The sequence below is a fragment of the Podarcis erhardii genome (genome assembly GCF_964252035.2).
Source record: "Podarcis erhardii genome assembly, chromosome: 18".
NCBI classification, from domain to species: Eukaryota; Metazoa; Chordata; class Lepidosauria; order Squamata; family Lacertidae; genus Podarcis; species Podarcis erhardii.
The window spans coordinates 3,161,723-3,181,093 of NC_138516.1; the positions used below are offsets into that span (position 1 = coordinate 3,161,723).

The following is a 19,371-nucleotide window of genomic DNA, read 5'->3' on the forward strand; positions in this document are numbered from 1 at the left end:
GGACACAGCTGCGATGCTGCCGCATCCAGCGCCTGAGCCGTGTGCAGAGTGGCCTCCTTTCTGCCTGCGCCCCGCTGCTGGTGCTTGTACTGGGTTGCCCCAGTGGCACTGGTGGTGTTGGCGGCAGCGCTCTTCTGAAGACCTTGTGGACCCAGGAGACGATGGAAGCCAGGCAAGTGGGGGTCTTCGGGGGCCTTTTTCCCTCGCAGTCCTGTGAAAAAAGTAAACAATTCACCTCCAGATTCTGGGAAAATGCCACAATCATTAATCAATCTTAAAGGTAAAGGTAAAGGTAAAGGTACCCCTGCCCATACGGGCCAGTCTTGACAGACTCTGGGGTTGTGCGCCCATCTCACTTAAGAGGCCAGGGGCCAGCGCTGTCCGGAGACACTTCCGGGTCACGTGGCCAGCGTGACATCGCTGCTCTGGCGAGCCAGAGCCGCACACGGAAACGCCGTTTACCTTCCCGCTGGTAAGCGGTCCCTATTTATCTACTTGCACCCGGAGGTGCTTTCGAACTGCTAGGTTGGCAGGCGCTGGGACTGAGCAGCGGGAGCGCACCCCGCCGCAGGGATTCGAACCGCCGACCTTTCGATCGGCAAGTCCTAGGCGCTGAGGCTTTAACCCACAGCGCCACCTGCGTCCCTTAATCAATCTTACAATCAAACAATTGATTAAATCTGCATGCTATCCTTCAACTGAAGCTCTCAGGGCGGCTTACAGCATAAAAATACAAAATAAAAACACAGCATATGTTTTAAAAACAAAAGCGAACTCATAAGCCAACCTCCCAATCCACAAGCATGTTGAAAAGGCCATGCATTGTTCAATTAGCCAAAGGCTGGTTGTAGAGCAGAACGTTCCATCTTGGTGACACACTTTGGAGACATGCCTCATTTCGCAACACAGGGATTCAGTTCAACTAGCCCTTTTCCAGCCCTGGGAGGAGCACGAAGGTTCTGCGACACACAGTTTGGAAAGCTCTGTTCTAGAGAAACGTCTTTGCTTGGCACCTAAAGATACATAATGAAGACGCCAGATGAGCCTCCCTGGAGAGAGCATTCCACAAGTGGGGAGCCACCACAGAAAAGGCCCCTTCTTGTGTTGCTGCCCTCCAGACCGTTTGTGAAGGAGCCATACGAAGAAGGGCCTGTGTGGTGGCAGGCTGTCATAATCCCTCCTTTTCTTTTTTGGGGCAAGGCGTTATATGAAAGAGTTGTAGTCAGTAGGGAACACTCCTCTCCCAAGTTCTCATGTGGTCAGCCCTGGATATATCTGGACGAGACACAAAGCCAAGAACAAGCGGATGGGGGGAAGGTATCGGAGGCAGGAAACCCCCAGAGAGAACCGGCTTTGCAAAGTGCCAACATGGTTTTATTATCGCCAAACCCACTTTGCAATCAATAACTTCATTTGGCAGGAGCCACCTGGAAACTCATTCAAAAGAGTTATCTCACAAAACAAATACCAAACCAAAAGCAACCCAGGAGAATTATCTCCACCCCCATCGTTCTGCCCGGACACTGAGATCCAGCGCCAGGGCCTTCTGGCAGTTCCCCCACTGCACTAAGCGAAGTTACAGGGAACCAGGCAGAGGGCCTTCTTGGTGATGGCACCTCCTGTGGAATGCCCTCCCAGCAGATGTCAAAGAAATAAACAACTATCTGACTTTTAGAAGACATCTGTTCAGGGAAGCTTTTCATATGTCATGAATGAGTGTATGTTTTGTCTGACCTCAATTACGCTTGCCTCCAGGTGTTCTCCAGGTGGGGGGCATGGCAAATCAAGGGCCTCCTTGTCCTCCCCGTCCTCCTCTGGGGGGCTCCCTGGTTGTTCTTGTGGCTCTTCCTCCTTGATAGCCACTTCAGAGGCTGACTGCTGGCAGAGACAGGACCCCAGAGGTGGTGGTGGCAGTGGTGGTGGGGAGAGAGGAGAAAGAGAGCAGCACAAAAGGAGGCAGGAACCCAGAAGGGAAACTCTCGTGCCTACATTGAGTCACTAGCCAGGGAAGCCCTACAGCCCTGGCACCATGGGGGGCTGGTCCATCAGGAGGAGTGGGGCAGCAAGCATGGTCTGCCCTTAGCAGCCCCCTGCCTGTTTGCCCCCTTGCTCACAACCGTCCAGAAGGTGGCCTGGCCGGCCAGCTTCCTCCTCCTCCTTCTCCCCAGCCTCAGGGTTGCCCTTGTGCAGCTCAGCAGGGCTTCCCTCCTGCTCTGTCTGCTACGTACCTCATTGACGGAATCCCAAAAGGAATCGAGGGAAGACAGGGAGGACACAGAGGACAGGGAGGAAAGGCTGCTGACGGAGCTGGCTGGGGAAAGTTTGGGAACCTGCAAGGAAAAGATGCAAAAGAGGAGCAATTAAAAACGCAACCAAACATTAAAACTCAAGGCACCCATAACTGAAACAACAGTCTCATCCTACGGTTGATATGCCCCCCTCCCCTTCTGCCAATCACCGCTTAGGCCACGGCCACCTACCCAGTCAGGGCTGAGGAGAACCAGCCGTCTTGCGGTCTCCTTCTCGCCTTTTCCTTCATCGTCCTTTTCATGGAAAATGTCATCCTCGATGGCTGACTGCTAGCAGAGACAGGACCCCAGAGGTGGTGGCGGGGATTAAGGAAAAAGAGAGCAGCCCAAAATGAGACAGGCAGGAACCCAGAAGGCAGACTCTCCTGCCCACATTGAGTCGCTAGCCAGGGAAGCCCTACAGCCCTGGTGCCATGGGGGGCTGGTCCATCAGGACAAGTGGGGCAGCAAGCACAGCACATTCACTCTCAAGGCACCCATAATTCAAACAACAGAACAGCGGCATAGCCAGCCGTTCGGGTGCCCGGTTCAACGCGGGGGTCCTGTGGGCGGGGGGCGCTTTCTGGAGCCTATCCTCTGCCTCCCCCCCAGCTGTAGGGCGGCTGAGGGAGAGGCAGGGGGCAGACGCAAGCCCCACGCTGGTGTTTCAGGCAGCACCGAGCCTGCAGGGGCCCAAGCCACCACGTCACCCCCAGGAGAGATGCGTGGATCAGGCACTCTGCATGCCCCCCCCCCGGTAAGTGCCAGCCCCCCCGGTCTGGTGCCCAGTGCCAGCCGCGTTTTTTGACTCATCTAAAAGGTTTGGTGAGCCCAATTTTTATTTTTATTTTAAACTGGGCTTTTTGTCCTTTTGCCACCCCCCTCAGTGATGACACCTGGGGCGGCCCCCAATCCCCCACCCTCTTTTTTCTGCAACTGCAACAGAATAAAAGGACTCAGACTCCCTTAGCCGTTTCCTGCTGGTCCCCTCACCATTTTCCCAGACGTCAATCTTCTCACTTTGCAGTCCCAGATAAGGCACCCAAAGGCAGGGATTGGCCTCACCTGCCAAGTGAGGTTGGGATTCTGAGCCGATGTCACAGCCAGGTTCCGATCAGTCCATTTCCTCCGGGGGGGGGGACCTGTTTCCCCTGAGGGTGACCGCTGAACACACCACCCAAGAGAAAAAAGAAGGAGAAAAGTGGAGAAATCTTTTAATTCTGTAGCAAGAAAGAATGCGTGCCAGGAGTTTTCTTTTCCCTGCAGTCCTCCATTGCAACACCTTTTCTTCATCATCATCATCATCATCATCATTAAACTAGATTTAATGAACACTCATATCAGAGTGCCCTGTAAACTGAAAGCCATATTCTTTGTCATAGTACATTACCGTATTTTTTTAAATATATTTTTATTAAGATTTTAAATGTTACAGAAAACAAAAAGAGAAAAATATAGATAACAATACATAAAAAAGCAAACATCATCAAAAAAAAAAGAAAAAAAAGAGACAAGTCCAACCTTTACATCACTTATTTACATTCACTTACTTCCTTGACCTCCTCACACCTCCCATTTTTGTATTCTAATTCAATTAAATATTTCAGCAAATCCTTTCCAACTTTGTTTTTAACTTAATAATTTATCTTAATATAGTATAATTTTGCAATCTCTTCTTTCAGCAATTCATTTTTACTTAATCCTTTATATCTTTTCTGCTAGAACCACATAATTTTTTCCCCCAACATCTTTCTAACATTCCTTAATTTTACATTGTTTCTGAAGATAAACGTTAAATTCACGACCTTACAAAAGCTCGCTTTTACAATATCGCTGCCGGAACAGACATACGGTAAAATGGAACAGGTGTGAGTGCCTGCCGAATTTGAAGGGAGCATCTTATATTTGGGTATTGTCTTCTTTCCTCCCCCTTGAATTTTAAAGGTGCGGCTTATATTCGGGCCAATACGGTACTAAATTAATATTTTTATAACTAAATTTACTCAATACTCTAAATTTCTTCTCCTTTATTTGATTTATATGCCGCCCTTCCTCATGAAAGATCCCGGTTTAAAAACAATTAAAAACATCTCAGGGTTATTGGGAAAAGAAGAATGGTTGGTGTAAACCCAAAACCAAGTTAATATTTGCATTTCAATGGGTCTGCTTTAGGTTTCATTGCAATCAAGGCAATGAGATAATAATAATAATAATAATAATAATAATAATAATAATAATAATAATACTGGTTTTCCCAGCCACTCTGGGCAGCTCCCAACAGAATATTAAAAGCACTGTAAAAATCACAGCCACAACATGCATTTAAAGCATTTTTGGAGCTCTAAATTGCAGGCAAAACAACTGGCGGGTGGCCAAGGCCATTTTGGCCTCTGTTGTCCAGGGCGCCGGAGCCGCGGGACGTCGGGAAAAGGGGGAAGCCCTTCTAGGTGCCTCCAAGGGAATGAGGAAAAGGACGAGGTCTCTGGGAGGCTTCCTGGGTTATGTGGGTTTATTAGTATAATAATGGGTTATTCTGAGTTTATTAGCAGGCCAGGAGGAAGGTTGCGCAGGGCAGCCTGGGAAGGGCGAGGGAAAGGCTGTGAGGAAAAGCCTTCTCTCTTTTCCCATCGCTCTGCCCCTCCATCAAGTTTAAATGGAAGAATCCAAATACGTTTAGAGAAACATAAAATGATAGGAAACAGGATCCTTTTTTGGAGAAGAAGGGGCAGCAAAGCATGCTGGGAAGAAGGACATGAGGGAAATGAAACCTAATAAAGGACAATTTATCAATAAAGCTAATAAGTGAAACCTAACGAAAGACACTTTCAGATGTATTTATTCAGTTATACATTGGAAAATGGGTAAATTTCAATTATAGGAAACAGGATCCTTGTTTGGAGAAGAAGGGGCAGCAAAGCATGCTGGGAAGAAGGACGTGAGGGAAATGAAACCTAATAAAGGATAATTTATCAATAAAGCTAATAAGTGAAACCTAACGAAAGACACTTTCAGATGTATTTATTCAGTTATACATTGGAAAATGGGTAAATTTCAATTATAGGAAACAGGATCCTTGTTTGGAGAAGAAGGGGCAGCAAAGCATGCTGGGAAGAAGGACGTGAGGGAAATGAAACCTAATAAAGGATAATTTATCAATAAAGCTAATAAGTGAAACCTAACGAAAGACACTTTCAGATGTATTTATTCAGTTATACATTGGAAAATGGGTAAATTTCAATTATAGGAAACAGGATCCTTGTTTGGAGAAGAAGGGGCAGCAAAGCATGCTGGGAAGAAGGACGTGAGGGAAATGAAACCTAATAAAGGATAATTTATCAATAAAGCTAATAAGTGAAATAATACGGGTAATTCATAATGAAATATACAGTTTCCAGATCCTGTAAGACAGGCGCTGACACGGACCACAGCAGCGACCCATGAGGCAGATGTACTCATACAGTTTGTCTTCCGCGACTGAGGGAAGTGATGGAGGTGAGAGTGCGCGTGTCACGTGACTAGTCAGGCGAAATGGCTGCGTCTGCAGCGGAGAAGGCGTCTTGTGTTCTTGAACTGAGCAAAACGGAGTTTGTTGTGCAATGGCATTTTCGATTGTGATGTGTGCTGTGTGACAAGGCTGCACACATAGAACATCTGTGACTGTTTCTAAAATACTTCAACATTCTCCTACAATTCTGTCACAGGTAACATGAGATATCTTCTTTTTTTATAGAGTTTTGAAACTGTATACTTCATTATGAATTACCCTGTGTAATACAATACAATACAATACAATACAATACAATACAATACAATACTATACTATACTATACTATACTATACTATACTATACTATACTATACTATAATCGTACTTTTCCGTGTATAAGACACGGAAAATGGGATCCCACCATTTTCTTAATTTTGAGACCCCCAAAATAGGGGGTGTCTTATACACGGGGGCATGTTCTACATGGGAAAATACAGTAATATGTAATATAATATACCGTATTTTTTGCTCTATAAGACTCACTTTTTGCCTCCTAAAAAGTATGGGGAAATGTCTGTGCGTCTTATGGAGCGAATGTAGGCTGCGCAGCTATCCCAGAAGCCAGAACAGCAAGAGGGATCACTGCTTTCGCTGGCTTCTGAGATTCAGAATATTTTTTTTCTTGTTTTCCTCCTCCAAAAACTAGGTGTGTCTTATGGTCTGATGTGTCTTATGGAGCGAAAAATATGGTAATATAATATAATATAATATAATATAATATAATATAATATAATATAATATAATATAATATAATATAAGGTAAAGGGACCCCTGACCATTAGGTCCAGTCATGGCCGACTCTGGGGTTGCGATGTTCATCATGCTTTATTGGCCGAGGGAGCCGGCGTACAGCTTCCGGGTCATGTGGCCAGCATGACAAAACCGCTTCTGGCGAACCAGAGCAGCACACGGAAACGCCGTTTACCTTCCCACTGGAGCGGTACCTATTTATCTACTTGCACTTTGACTTGCTTTCGAACTGCTAGGTTGGCAGAAGCTGGCACCGAACAATGGGAGCTCACCCCGTCGCGGGGATTCAAACCGTCAACCTTCTGATCGGCAAGACCTAGGTTCTGTGGTTTAACCCACAGCGCCACCCGCGTCCCAATATAATATAATAATATAAAATACAGTATTTTTCGCCATATAGGACGCACTATTTCCCCTCCAAAAATGAAGGGGAAATGTGTGTGTGTCCTATGGGGCGAATGCAGGCTTTCGCTGAAGGCTGGAGAGCGAGAGGGGTTGGTGCGCACCGACCCCTCTCGCTCTCCAGGCTTCAGGAAGCTCTGCACAACCCTCGGGAGCCCGGCGCGAAGGTTGCGCAGAGCTGCCTGCATTCCGAAGCCTGGTGCGTGAGGAGGGGGGGGCTGCTTTGCCAGCGGTGTCCACAATGCACCCCTGGATTCGAGAGAAGGGGGTGCCGGTCACTTGGCACGAGCCCTTTATGAGGTTGGCTCTTCCTGACGCCGGTTCCAATCAGCGGGTGCTGGTTTGCTTTAGCTCGGAATTATAATTGGAAACATATGATTGGAATGAAGTTAAAGCACATACATCGAGCAAAGTTCGGGAGATAAGACTGCTGATTAATAGATCTCTGTGACCGGAGTGACGGATGGATAAGTAACAACAAGAAGATGAAGAAAGTAATAAAGGACTATCTGGATTGAACTGGATAGAACTGTTTAATTAAAGCAGCAATACAAGTGATGTTTGGACTCGTTCGGAACTTGATGTATGGGTACCCCCAACAAAATTTAAAATTTGGCTGTATAATTTGGAACTAATGTGATTTGGATAATGTGATGTGATTGGCATGTTCATAAAAATTATTTTAAACCCCCCCCGGTAATTATTATAATATAATATAATATAATATAATATAATATAATATAATATAATATAATATAATATAATATAATATAATATAATATATAATATATAATATATAATATATAATATATAATATATAATATATAATATATAATATAATATAATATAATGTACATTTCCCCAAATTAATATTTCATTACTAATTAATATTAGTAATAATAATGAAATAAGTCAAGCCAGAAGCTCCTCCCATTTTGCCTTGCCCTGCCTAGTGGGTGTGACCACTCCCCACTAAACCCCGCCCCGCCTCTCCCCGCTTTCCACTGCTGCCTTTCGTGACCCATTGCCTTCCCCAGATCTACTCTCCCCACCTCCTTTCACAATGACTTGTCCAGATTGGTGTAGGCGGCCTGCCACTCCCGTGAGCCACTCCCATGAGAGTTCCCTCTCCCCTCTCTTCCCGCTTACCTCGCCCGCCACTAACCCTGGTCAGTGCAATAAAATTCATTGAATCCCAGTCAAGGCTTGACTAAGGTCAGTTGCTACTCTTTGGATCAGGGAGCAGAGCTTACACGATACAGAAATTAAAACAACAGACTACGGAAGATGTCTTAAATGAATTTCTCAGTTTATTGATATACAAAGCTTAGGAGAACGAAATGATGTGAAGTGAGCTTATGAATGATAGTGCATAAATGCGGGAAATGGCGCATAGAAAATTGAATACATAGAACTGGCATAACCAAACAGTATTGTTGAATATCAGAATTGATATGGTTAATAGGTAGTCATGACAAAGCAAACAGACTCAAAAACCTAACTCCTCTCCCTCTAAACTATCTTGTTGTGAGATAAATATAAGTTTCCAAAACACAAAATTATTAAAAGATAATAGTTTACAAACTAAGGGCAGTAGACCAGGACTCATTGTAGTCCTTGGCAAAGCAAGGGAGCAAATCATTTCCTCCCATCTTAGTGTTCATGTCAACAGGACTTCCTAAAATCCAGGCTAAGAAGGAACACAATCTCTTTCAGAGATGGAGAATAAACAGCATGGGTGAGTAGCTGTGTTTCCTTTATGCACTTCTGGACATCATGAACATGGACTATTTTAAGAATCAGATGTCCCCTTAATTCCTTGTTGTCAGGTGCTCCTTTGTGTTCAGATCAGGCCTCAGCACAATAATGTAGCACTTGGGAAGGAAGATGCAGCCCAGAAGCCCAGCGCTGGAGGCCAACATAGAGAAGATCTGCACGGCCACCATGTACTTGCCCTTGGTGCTCAGGTAGGTGGGCACAAAAGACACCCAAACACTGCAGAAGACCAGCATGCTGAAGGTGATCAGCTTGGCTTCGTTGAAGGAGCCAGGCAGCTTCCTGGCTAGGAAAGCCACCGTGAAGCAGGTGGCAGCCAAGAAGCCCAGGTAGCCGAGGGCAACGTAGAACATGGCCACAGACCCTTCGTTGCATTGCAGGACGATCTCTCCCACCTGGGAGCGCATGTCGGGTTCTGGGGATGGGGGAGAAGAGCCCAGCCAGATGGTGCAGATGAGAACTTGCCCCCCAGAACAGGAGATGACCATGGAGTTGGCCAGACTCTTGCCCAGCCATCTCCTCACTCTGTTCCCGGGCTTTGTGGCCAGGAAGGCCAGCACCACCGTGATGGTCTTTACCAAGACAGAAGAAACAGCTACTGAGAAGATGATGCTGAAGGCCGTTTGTCGGAGAAGGCAGGTCTCTTTCCTTGGGCGCCCGATGAAGAGGAAGGAAGACCAAAAGGAAAGCAGGAGGGAGACGAGCAGGATGTAGGAGAGGTCCCGGTTGTTGGCTTTGACTATGGGAGTTTCCTTGTATTTAATGAAGATTCCCAAAACGATGCCTGCTGTAAAGGACAAGAAGAGGGCAATGGAAGCTAAAACCATTCCCAAATATTCTCCATAAGTCAGGAAGGTGGTAATCTTGGGGACACATTGATCTCTCTCCTTATTTGAATGGTGATCTTCTGAGCGTTTGGTGCAATGTTCTGCATCTGTGGAAGATAAAAAGAATGGCTGTAGCATCACTTACATCCCTCATGATCGGTGCTTATTACGTTTTGAAGAAATCCTAGAGATTTCTTCCTTATGATCATTCCTTTCAACTCTCTTCCAGGATGTAATGAAGGGGATTAATCCTAAAGAAGTTGAGGAGCCACATTCCACAATGTCTGCAGAATTCTCACAAAAATTGTGTGAGACTGGATTTCTGCCCTGTGTTTACTCTCTCCAGAAATTCCTTCCCCCTTGGAGTCACCCACCTTCCTGGCTGTCCCTTCCGCACACCGAGCACAAGCATAGCAGCAAATGGGCTTTCCTTCTAGAACCACCTTGGCATATCCAGGCTGACATCTTTCTGTACACCTGGAACGAGGTACGGCCTAACCAGAAAGACAAGAAGGTGCAACAAAGAGGAACAGTTAGGAGTATTTGTGGGTATGTGATGCACTCATGGAATGAATTCAAATGGATCTCTGGAATGCAGCCTTTGTATCCCTCTTCAGGGTCGTTTCTGTCGGGAAATCAAGCCCATATCAGGAGAAACTGGCAACTCTCCAAGGCACCCGGCATGATTCCCTGTTGACCTCCCTGGCTGCATTCCCCAGCAGGCGCAGGCAAGGTCTGGATTGGCGATTCTTCTCAAACGTGAGAAGAACACACCCCCTCTTTCCTGCCCCCTGGCAGGGGAAAGAGATAGACAGAAACGTATTTACATGCCTTTATTTCTGTCTTTGCAGCGTTACAAAAAACATGACTGCTCTCTTCAAACTCCAGCAGTGTAGAGACAAAACACTTCCTGTACTTCCAGGACAGGAATAAACGGAAGAGCTCATATTACACTCTGAGCTAATTCCGGTGCTTCGCACTGTGAGTTGACTGTCCCTCTGTTTCCCACGGACAGTCCCAACATTCCCATCATGTTTACTTTTCAAGCCAACACTTTGCAGCTGCATTGCATCCATATCGTAACAGTTTCTACCCCCCACTGACCATTGGGGTGACCAGAATATCTTTTTCTTCGTAATTCGTTCAGGACAACTGAGGTTTGCGCCACAGAACTCTGTTTCCTCTTCTCCGTTTACCTGCTTCCCTGCTTAATAAATCTTCAAAGAAAATGGCAATGGAGTCTGAAATGTGATTTCCCAAATTTCAGGATTCTGATAATCTCTCAACCACTAATTAAGATAAATTTAATATGAGTCTCCCAAGATGGCGTCGTTAGAGGAAGCATTGATTTGAGCTCCGTGTTAGTTGTGCGGTTTTTATTAGTTTATATTAGTTTTGACTAGTTTTATCAGCTTTTTAATTACCTTTATCAGCATTTTTATTATTTTTACAAAAAAGGATCTCTGCAGCTGCTGGGAAACACTTCACTGGCAGGCAGGCTGAGTTAAGCCAAAGACATATTAAGAAAAACTGCTCGGAAAGCCCTGTGGGAACTCCCGTTTGTGTGTCGCCGCTCTCTACTCTAATTGTTTTAAGTGATAAGGAAGATTAACAGCTGAAGGAAACCTGCTGTGAACTTCTACTGCAGCCGAGTTCGGAATCCAGACCAAGCTCGAAGCTGCATGACGAGAAACTCCCCTGTTCAAGGTGAGGCCTTTGTGAGTTTCCCTTTCATCTGAGAGTTTCCCTTTCATCTGAGACCGAACTGCGGTGGGCCCTGCGATAAGCTTTGAAGAAGAATCTTATATTAGTCTTAGTCCTGGTGGGAGTAGGACTTCAAAGGAATGGTCTGTGTTGCTTACTGGTAGTCTCCTTGTAGATCTAAATAGACCTAAATTGCCGGCCTGTGAGGGTGAGGGTGAAGACGCCGACTTTCATATGAACAGGCAGCGAAATATACCCCCATTGCAAGTGCTGGCTGGCTAGAAGGAAATATTTATCACCTGAGTTGACGTTGAAATACTATCCCCCCTCTTCTCGATATCTGAACCATGGGATATGGGAAACGTCTTAGAGATCCCGAGGAGATGGTCCCCGCTCCCTTTCCGAGATCAAAGCAAATAAGGGTCGAACCATGTCACTTTAAAGAAGGGAGTAATCTACTGGATTGTTCCTACATGGTAGGAACGCAGAACCGTTTCAACCCACTGATTGACTGCGCGTCAGCACTTAAAGACGAAGAGCGAATAATTCCACAAACAACAAGCGATGCGGCCAACAGTAAGAGTGTAGTCTCTCCTCAGAAGGAGGAACTGGTCCTTGGCACGGCCAATCATATGACATTTGAACAGTCCCATTTAATAATCAAAACCTTGCACTGTATATTCAAAAGACTAGATGATCTTTCGTCCCAGCTGCACAGCCTCCAACAAAAGCTAGTTACTACTTCCCCAGCGTCAGCCGGTGTTAAGTCCCTTGAAGAGAGGAAGGGGACGAGGAGTTTGTCCTTAAATAACAAGCGTACTGACAAATTTAAATACAACCTTAACCTTCAATTAGGTCATCAATCCTTGATCTTAACACCAAGGAAAGTGAGCCTAACTATACAAAATGGGGACCCAAGATGGAGAACTCTGGGGGGTGCCAAGGATCTCTTAAAGGTGCTTTTAAATATGGAGGCAACACAAATTGACCTCTGTGCAGTCCTTCCCCTTGTCCATCATCATAAATCTCAGAGAGTCCTGCTTGCGTTCCAATCCACAAAAATTCCCACTATCATACTACGCAAGAAAGCATTTTTGTTTCGCTGTGGGATAGTACCAACGAGAGCTTTTATAGACTCTACGCCTAAACCCCTACTGTTGGAGGCAATAACCAAAGAGGGCTCAAAATCTGCTAAACCCGATCCACCAGTGGTCACCGGAGGGGGTGTTCTACCCCAGGAGAAGAGCTATGTAGCCTCCTCTCCCCTAGCAAAGGACAATGACCACCCGGAAAGTGGCCTGACACCACCAGAAGAGATCGAACTCATTGCCTCCTTTGCAGATTTACCAGTGGTGGAACAAAAAGAAATTATTAAAAGACTGGAATCGCTTAAAACCCAACTTATTTCTTTATTTTAAACAATAATCAAAAATTATATAATGCTTTGTATCTTCCCTTTACACGTTCTCTCTCACTTATTTCTTCCCACCCCTTTTTATTTTCTGCCTTTCCTTTCAAAGTCTTCCCTTAATACCTTCCCCCCTCCCTTAAATCCCTCCTTTATAGGCTTATCACCTAAGAAAACAGTTCAACAATATAATACAGAATTATACATAAAAAGTAAATAGAACATTGCAGGACCATCAGCAAGCTGGGGGGGGGGGAAGGAAACTCAGTTTCCTTCTCATTGTAGTTTCTTTGACCCCCAGAAGGTCTTGCTGTCTCTTTTCTCAGTTCTTTCTTTAGCTGTCCCTTCTTGCTCGCTTGCTTTCCTCCTTTCCTTCCTCCTCCTTTGGGCGTGTGCAGCGTGGCGCTGTCGTTCTCTCGCACTTCTCCTTCGCCGTCCACCCTTTGCCCGCTGTCTTCTCTGTTCCGCTCCATAATCTCAAAAGGTGACAGGCTCTAGGACTGGGGCTGGCCGTGTGGGACGCCGGCGTAAGATTAAGACCTGTGCAAGGACAACAAAAAGGAAATGTCCCTTAGGGACTCGCGCGCCTCCAGGTGCTACTTCCCCAGCCACCACTGGCGGAGGAAGGTGGGGTGCGGGGGGGGTATTGCCCTGAGTGTCATCCCTTGGGGGGAGGGCTGACAAAATCCCCCCGGGCGTAGGGCCACGAGAGTTTGGGTTTCTCGCCCCGCTTTCCTCCGCGTTCTGATCTTTCCTCTCCAGTTCCGACCACAAGGATTAAGACCTGTGCAAGGACAACAAAAAGGAAATGTCCCTTAGGGACTCGCGCGCCTCCAGGTGCTACTTCCCCAGCCACCACTGGCGGAGGAAGGTGGGGTGCGGGTGGGGTATTGCCCCGAGTGTCATCCCTTGGGGGGGGCTGACAAAATCCCCCCGGGCGGATCAGTGCAAGTCTCCCAACTCCTCCTCACCTTGGTTCGGGGTGGACACGGCTGCGATGCTGCCGCATCCAGCGCCTGAGCCGCGTGCAGAGTGACCTCCGTTCTGCCTGCGCCCCGCTGCTGGCTCTTGTACTGGGTTGCCCCGGTGGCACTGGTGGTGCTGGCGGCGGCGCTCTTCTGAAGATCTTGCGAATCCGGGAGATGATGGAAGCCAGGCAGTTGGGGGTCTTCGGGGGCCTCTCTTCCTCGCAGTCCTGTGAGAAAAGTAAACAATTCACCTCCAGATTCTGGGAAAATGCCACAATCTTTAATCAATCAATCAATCAATTGGTTGATTAATTAAACCCGGAACCTCTCAGGGCGGCTTACTGGATAAAAATACAAAATAAAAACACAACATATGTATTAAAAACAAAAAGGAAGTCATAAGCCAACCTCCCAATCCACAAGCATGTTGAAAAGGCCATGCATTGTTCAATTAGCCAAAGGCTGGTTCTGGAACAGAACTTTCCATGTTGGTGACACACTTTGGAGACATGCCTCATTTCGCAACATAGGGATTCAGTTCAACTAGCCCTTTTCCAGCCCTGGGAGGAGCACGAAGGTTCTGCGACACACAGTTTGGAAAGCTCTGTTCTAGAGAAACGTCTTTGCTTGGTACCTAAAGATACATAATGAAGGTGCCAGATGAGCCTCCCTGGAGAGAGCATTCCGCAAGTGGGAGCCACCACAGAAAAGGCCCCTTCTTGTGTTGCTGCCCTCCAGACCGTTTGTGAAGGTGCCACACGAAGAAGGGCCTGTGTGGTGGCAGGCTGTCATAATCCCTCCTTTTCTGTTTGGGGGCGAGGCGTTATATGAAAGGGTTGTAGTCAGGAGGGAACACTCCTCTCCCAAGTTCTCATGTGGCCGGCCTTGGAGAGATCTGAACGAGACACAAAACCAAGAACAAGCGGATGGGGGGAAGGTATAGGAGGCAGGAAAACCCCAGAGAGAACCGGCTTTGCAAAGTGCCAACATGGTTTTATTATCGCCAAACCCACTTTGCAATTAATAACTTCATTTGGCAGGAGCCACCTGGAAACGCATTCAAAAGAGTTATCTTACAAAACAAATACCAAACGAAAAGCAACCCAGGAGAATTATCTCCACCCCCATCGTTCTGCCCGGACACTGAGATCCAGCGCTGAGGGCCTTCTGGCGGTTCCCCACTGCGATAAGCCAAGTTACAGGGAACCAGGCAGAGGGCCTTCTCGGTAGTGGCACCCGCCCAGTGGAATGCCCTCCCGCCAGATGTCAAAGAAATAAACAACTATCTGACTTTTAGAAGACATCTGAAGACAGCCCTGTTCAGGGAAGCTTTTCATATGTCATGAATGAATGTTTCGTCTGACCTCAATTACGCTTGCCTCCAGGTGTTCTCCAGGTGGGGGGCACGCCAAATCAAGGTCCTCCCTGTCCTCTTTGTCCTCTCCGTCCTCCTCTGGGGGGCCCACTGATTCTTCTTGTGGCTCTTCCTCCTTGATAGCCACTTCAGAGGCTGACTGCTGGTAGAGACAGGACCCCAGTGGTGGTGGTGGGGAGAGAGGAGAAAGAGAGCAGCCCAAAATGAGAGAGGAACCCACATTGAGTCGCTAGCCAGGGAAGCCCTACAGCCCTGGCACCATGGGGGGCTGGTCCATCAGGACAAGTGGGGCAGCAAGCACACCCTTAGCAGCCCCCTGCCTGCCTGCCTGCCCCCTTGCTCCTGAGCAGTCCAGAAGGTGGCCTGACCAGCTGGCCGGCCGGCTGGCTGGCTTCCTCCTCCTCCTCCTCCCCAGCCTCAGGGTTGCCCAGCTCAGCAGGGCTTCCCTCCTGCTCTGTCTGCTACGTACCTCATTGAGGGAGTCCCAAAGGGAATCCAGGGAGGACAGGGAGGAAACACTGGAAAAGGGTGACATACTTGGAACCTGCAAGGAAAGATGCAAAAAAGAGCAATTAAAAAACCAAACCAAACATTAAAACTCAAAGCACCCATAACTGAAACAACAGTTTCATCCTGCGGTATATATGCCCCCCTCCCCTTCTGCCTATCACCGCTTAGGCCACGGCCACTTACCCAGTCAGGACTGAGGAGATCCAGCCGTCTTGCGGACTCCTCCTCACCTTTTCCTTCCTCCTCCTTTTCATGGGAAATGTCCTCCTCGATGGCTGACTGCTGGCAGAGACCCAGTGGTGGTGGCAGGGAGAAAGGAGAAAGAGAGCAGCCCAAAATGAGACAGGAACCCACACTAAGTCGCTAGCCAGGGAAGCTCTACAGCCCTGGCGCCATGGGGGGCTGGTCCATCAGGACAAGTGGGGCAGCAAGCATACCCTTAGCAGCCCCCTGCCTGCCTGCCTGCCTGCCTGCCTGCCTGCCCCCTTGCTCCTGACAAGTCCAGAAGGTGGCCTGACCAGACGGCCAGCCGGCCTGCTTCCTCCTCCTCCTCCTCCCCAGCCTCAGGGTTGCCCAGCTCAGCAGGGCTTCCCTCCTGCTCTGTCTGCTACGTACCTCATTGAGGGAGTCCCAAAGGGAATCCAGGGAGGACAGGGAGGAAACACTGGAAAAGGGTGACATACTTGGAACCTGCAAGGAAAGATGCAAAAAAGAGCAATTAAAAAACCAAACCAAACATTAAAACTCAAAGCACCCATAACTGAAACAACAGTTTCATCCTGCGGTATATATGCCCCCCTCCCCTTCTGCCTATCACCGCTTAGGCCACGGCCACTTACCCAGTCAGGACTGAGGAGATCCAGCCGTCTTGCGGACTCCTCCTCACCTTTTCCTTCATTGTCTTTTTCATGGAAAATGTCCTCCTCGATGGCTGACTGCTGGCAGAGACCCAGTGGTGGTGGCAGGGAGAAAGGAGAAAGAGAGCAGCCCAAAATGTTTATTGCTTTTAAACATAACAAAGAAGAAGAAAAAGAAGAGAAGAAAAAAAACCCCAATACAATACAATATATAAACAATACACAACACAACACTAACACAATAAACTAAACATAACCAAACAAAAACATTTTAAAACACACTTCTTACCATACCAATATCTTAACTTTCATTCCCTTGTTTCATCGACCTCCTCACACCTCCCTTTTTGTATTCCACTTCTGTTAATTATTTCAGCAAATCCTTTCCATCTTCCTCTATTTCTGTCATATAATTGTCTTAACATATTTTAACCTTATTTTCCCTTTAATACTCTAATAATCTATCTATACTTAATTCCTTATAACATTTCTACTAAAGCCGTATAACTTCATTCCAACATTTTTCAAACACTCATTAATTTTACATTATTTCTATAAATCGTCTTTAAACTTTTTCCAATCTTCTTCCACCGTCTCTTCTCCCTGGTCTCGGATTCTGCCAGTCCGTTCCGCCAATTCCATATAGTCCACCAACCTGGTGATCTTCTGTCCGATGCTCTTAACTCTTTTCCAAGTCCCTTCTGCGGGTCTTCTTCGTACTTATACAAGAACTTTACTTTGTCTTCTACTGATCTTATTTTTGTTTTCCTTCCTTTGAGGCTGAAGAGTAGGTCTTGGGGAAACTCCCACCTAAAGATAATTTTATTCCATCTCGACAGGGCAACCAAATTTCCATAGTTAAACCTAAGATCCAAAAGGTATTTCAGGACGTCTTTCAAAATTTCCACTCTTGACTGTTGTTCTTCTAAGTTCTTCTGGTAAAGTCTGAAAACCCTCACAATTTTAGTCTCTTCTTGGCCCAATTCCAGGTCCCAAAAATCAGCAGATTCCTGTGTAAGAAAGTCCATCAAACCTTCCCTCTCCAGTTCAGGCAGGGCTCTGATCCTCAAAGTCTGTTTTCCTTTAGATTCAATCATAACAGGCATCAACTTATGATCATCAAATTGCATGTATGAGGCTGGGACTCTTTCTCTCTCCAATTGTGTTACTTTAGGTTCAACGGCAACAGCTTTCTCCCTAGCCTTCTCCGCAGTTTGCCAAGTCAAAGTGGATTCCTGTGTCAATTTCTGGATAGTTTCTGTATTGGTATTCACCTTTTGTCCCCAAAAATCCACCTTCTTGTGAAGCTGTTCCAATGAATCATTTATCTTACATAATACAGCCACTAAGGCCTCTTCTGTTGACATTCTTAACCGATTCAAGGTCATTCCCAAAGTCTCACAGCCTTATCTTGCAGCTGGAAATTCCCCCAGCTCAGCTCTTGTAATAGTTTCAAAGGCTTCCTCTAGAGGGAAACAGTTTCTATTTGTATCAATCCTTTTAAGCACAGTTCAAACAATAAAGTTAGTTTCAATTTTCAGTTACTTTTACTCCTTTTTAAGAGCAGACGGAGAGAATAGAAACAATGTATCTCTCTTATTTAGCTAGCTGTCAGCGAATGTTCTATTCACTGTCAACGACCAATCCAAAAACGTCAGTCTTACTAGCAGCCCGTTTCCAGGTTCGGAGCGGTGGTATTTTGACTTTCTTCACTCTCTCCTGCAGGCACACACAATCCAAAACTTCCCCCCTCTTCTCCTGCTTCCAAGGGGACTTTCTTCACTCTCTCCTGCAGGCACACACAATCCAAAACTTCCCCCCTCTTCTCCTGCTTCCAAGGGGGGTTTGATGTTTTCTACCGATGGAAATTTAGTCCTTTACAATAGGCTTTCCAAGACTTTAGCTTACAGTCTCTTTGCTGTGATCTATTTACAAAAGGGGAAGGCGGACTTCCTGTTTTGAACCTCCCCGTTTCGGTGTCAAATTAAGACGTTTAAAAATCCAATTCTCCGCTCTACTCACAGGTAGTTGCTTTAAGATCAAATTGTCCACAGGAAAAAGTCAGCGCTCTCTGGCAACAGCTATGCGGCTTTGCTCCGTGGAAGAAGCAGTCAATTCGAAGCACCGTGACACTCACCCCACGTTGCTCCGGAACCCCGAAACCGGGTTTCCCCACGAGTGGGGGAGGCGCAAAAGGTGCCAGCCGAATCCCAGGTTCACAGGCTTCACCCGCCGGTGATTTTTAGTGGGTCTCCGCCTTGCCATGGCGGCCAGACCCAGATTTCCACGAGGCAAATGCCTCCCGATCAGAGGAATTCAGCCATTGCCGGAGGCGCCAACCCGGAAGTCCGAGAGCAGCCCAAAATGAGACAGGAACCCAGAAGGCAAACTCTCCTGCCCACATTGAGTAGCTAGCCAGGGAAGACCTACAGCCCTGGTGCCATGGGGGACTGGTCCATCAGGACGAGTGGGGCAGCAAGCACAGCACATTAACTCTCAAGGCACCCATAATTGAAACAACAGAACAGTATTACTTTAATACCAAAAACAGAAAAGGAAAAAACAGATATAAGAAACTATAGGCCAATTTCATTGCTTAATAGCGACTATAAGATTTTTGCCGATATTATGGCTAATAGACTCAAGAAACATCTAAAGAAATACATTCATAAAGATCAAGCGGGATTCCTACCCAATAGGCAACAGAAGGATAACGTCCGCCACATATTGAATATTATTGAATACCTTGACATGAGGACAGACATCCCGGCAGCCCTGATGTTCATTGACGCCGAGAAGGCCTTTGATAATGTTTCGTGGGAATTTTTATTACAATGTATGAAAATGGTAGGAATAGAAGGTCCTTACATGGAAGGCATCAAGGCCATATACTCAGGGCAACGGGCTAGGCTGATCATTAACAATAATTTATCCAAATCCTTCGCGATCATGAAAGGGAC

General features: G+C 46.7%; 1 protein-coding gene across 2 annotated transcripts in view; it reads right to left on the reverse strand.

Annotated features, from left to right (window-relative positions):
• LOC309332886 (uncharacterized protein) overlaps positions 1-19,371 on the reverse strand; it is a 251,246-nt gene that overhangs the window by 800 nt on the left and 231,075 nt on the right. For both annotated transcript variants that reach the window (XM_081846206.1, XM_081846205.1), the window contains 5 exons: positions 16,170-16,244; positions 15,738-15,833; positions 2,229-2,330; positions 1,735-1,878; positions 91-211 (listed from right to left, as the gene is read on the reverse strand). In XM_081846206.1, the coding sequence (XP_081702332.1) occupies positions 91-211; positions 1,735-1,878; positions 2,229-2,330; positions 15,738-15,833; positions 16,170-16,244 (538 nt within the window). The remainder of the gene's footprint in view (positions 1-90; positions 212-1,734; positions 1,879-2,228; positions 2,331-15,737; positions 15,834-16,169; positions 16,245-19,371) is intronic.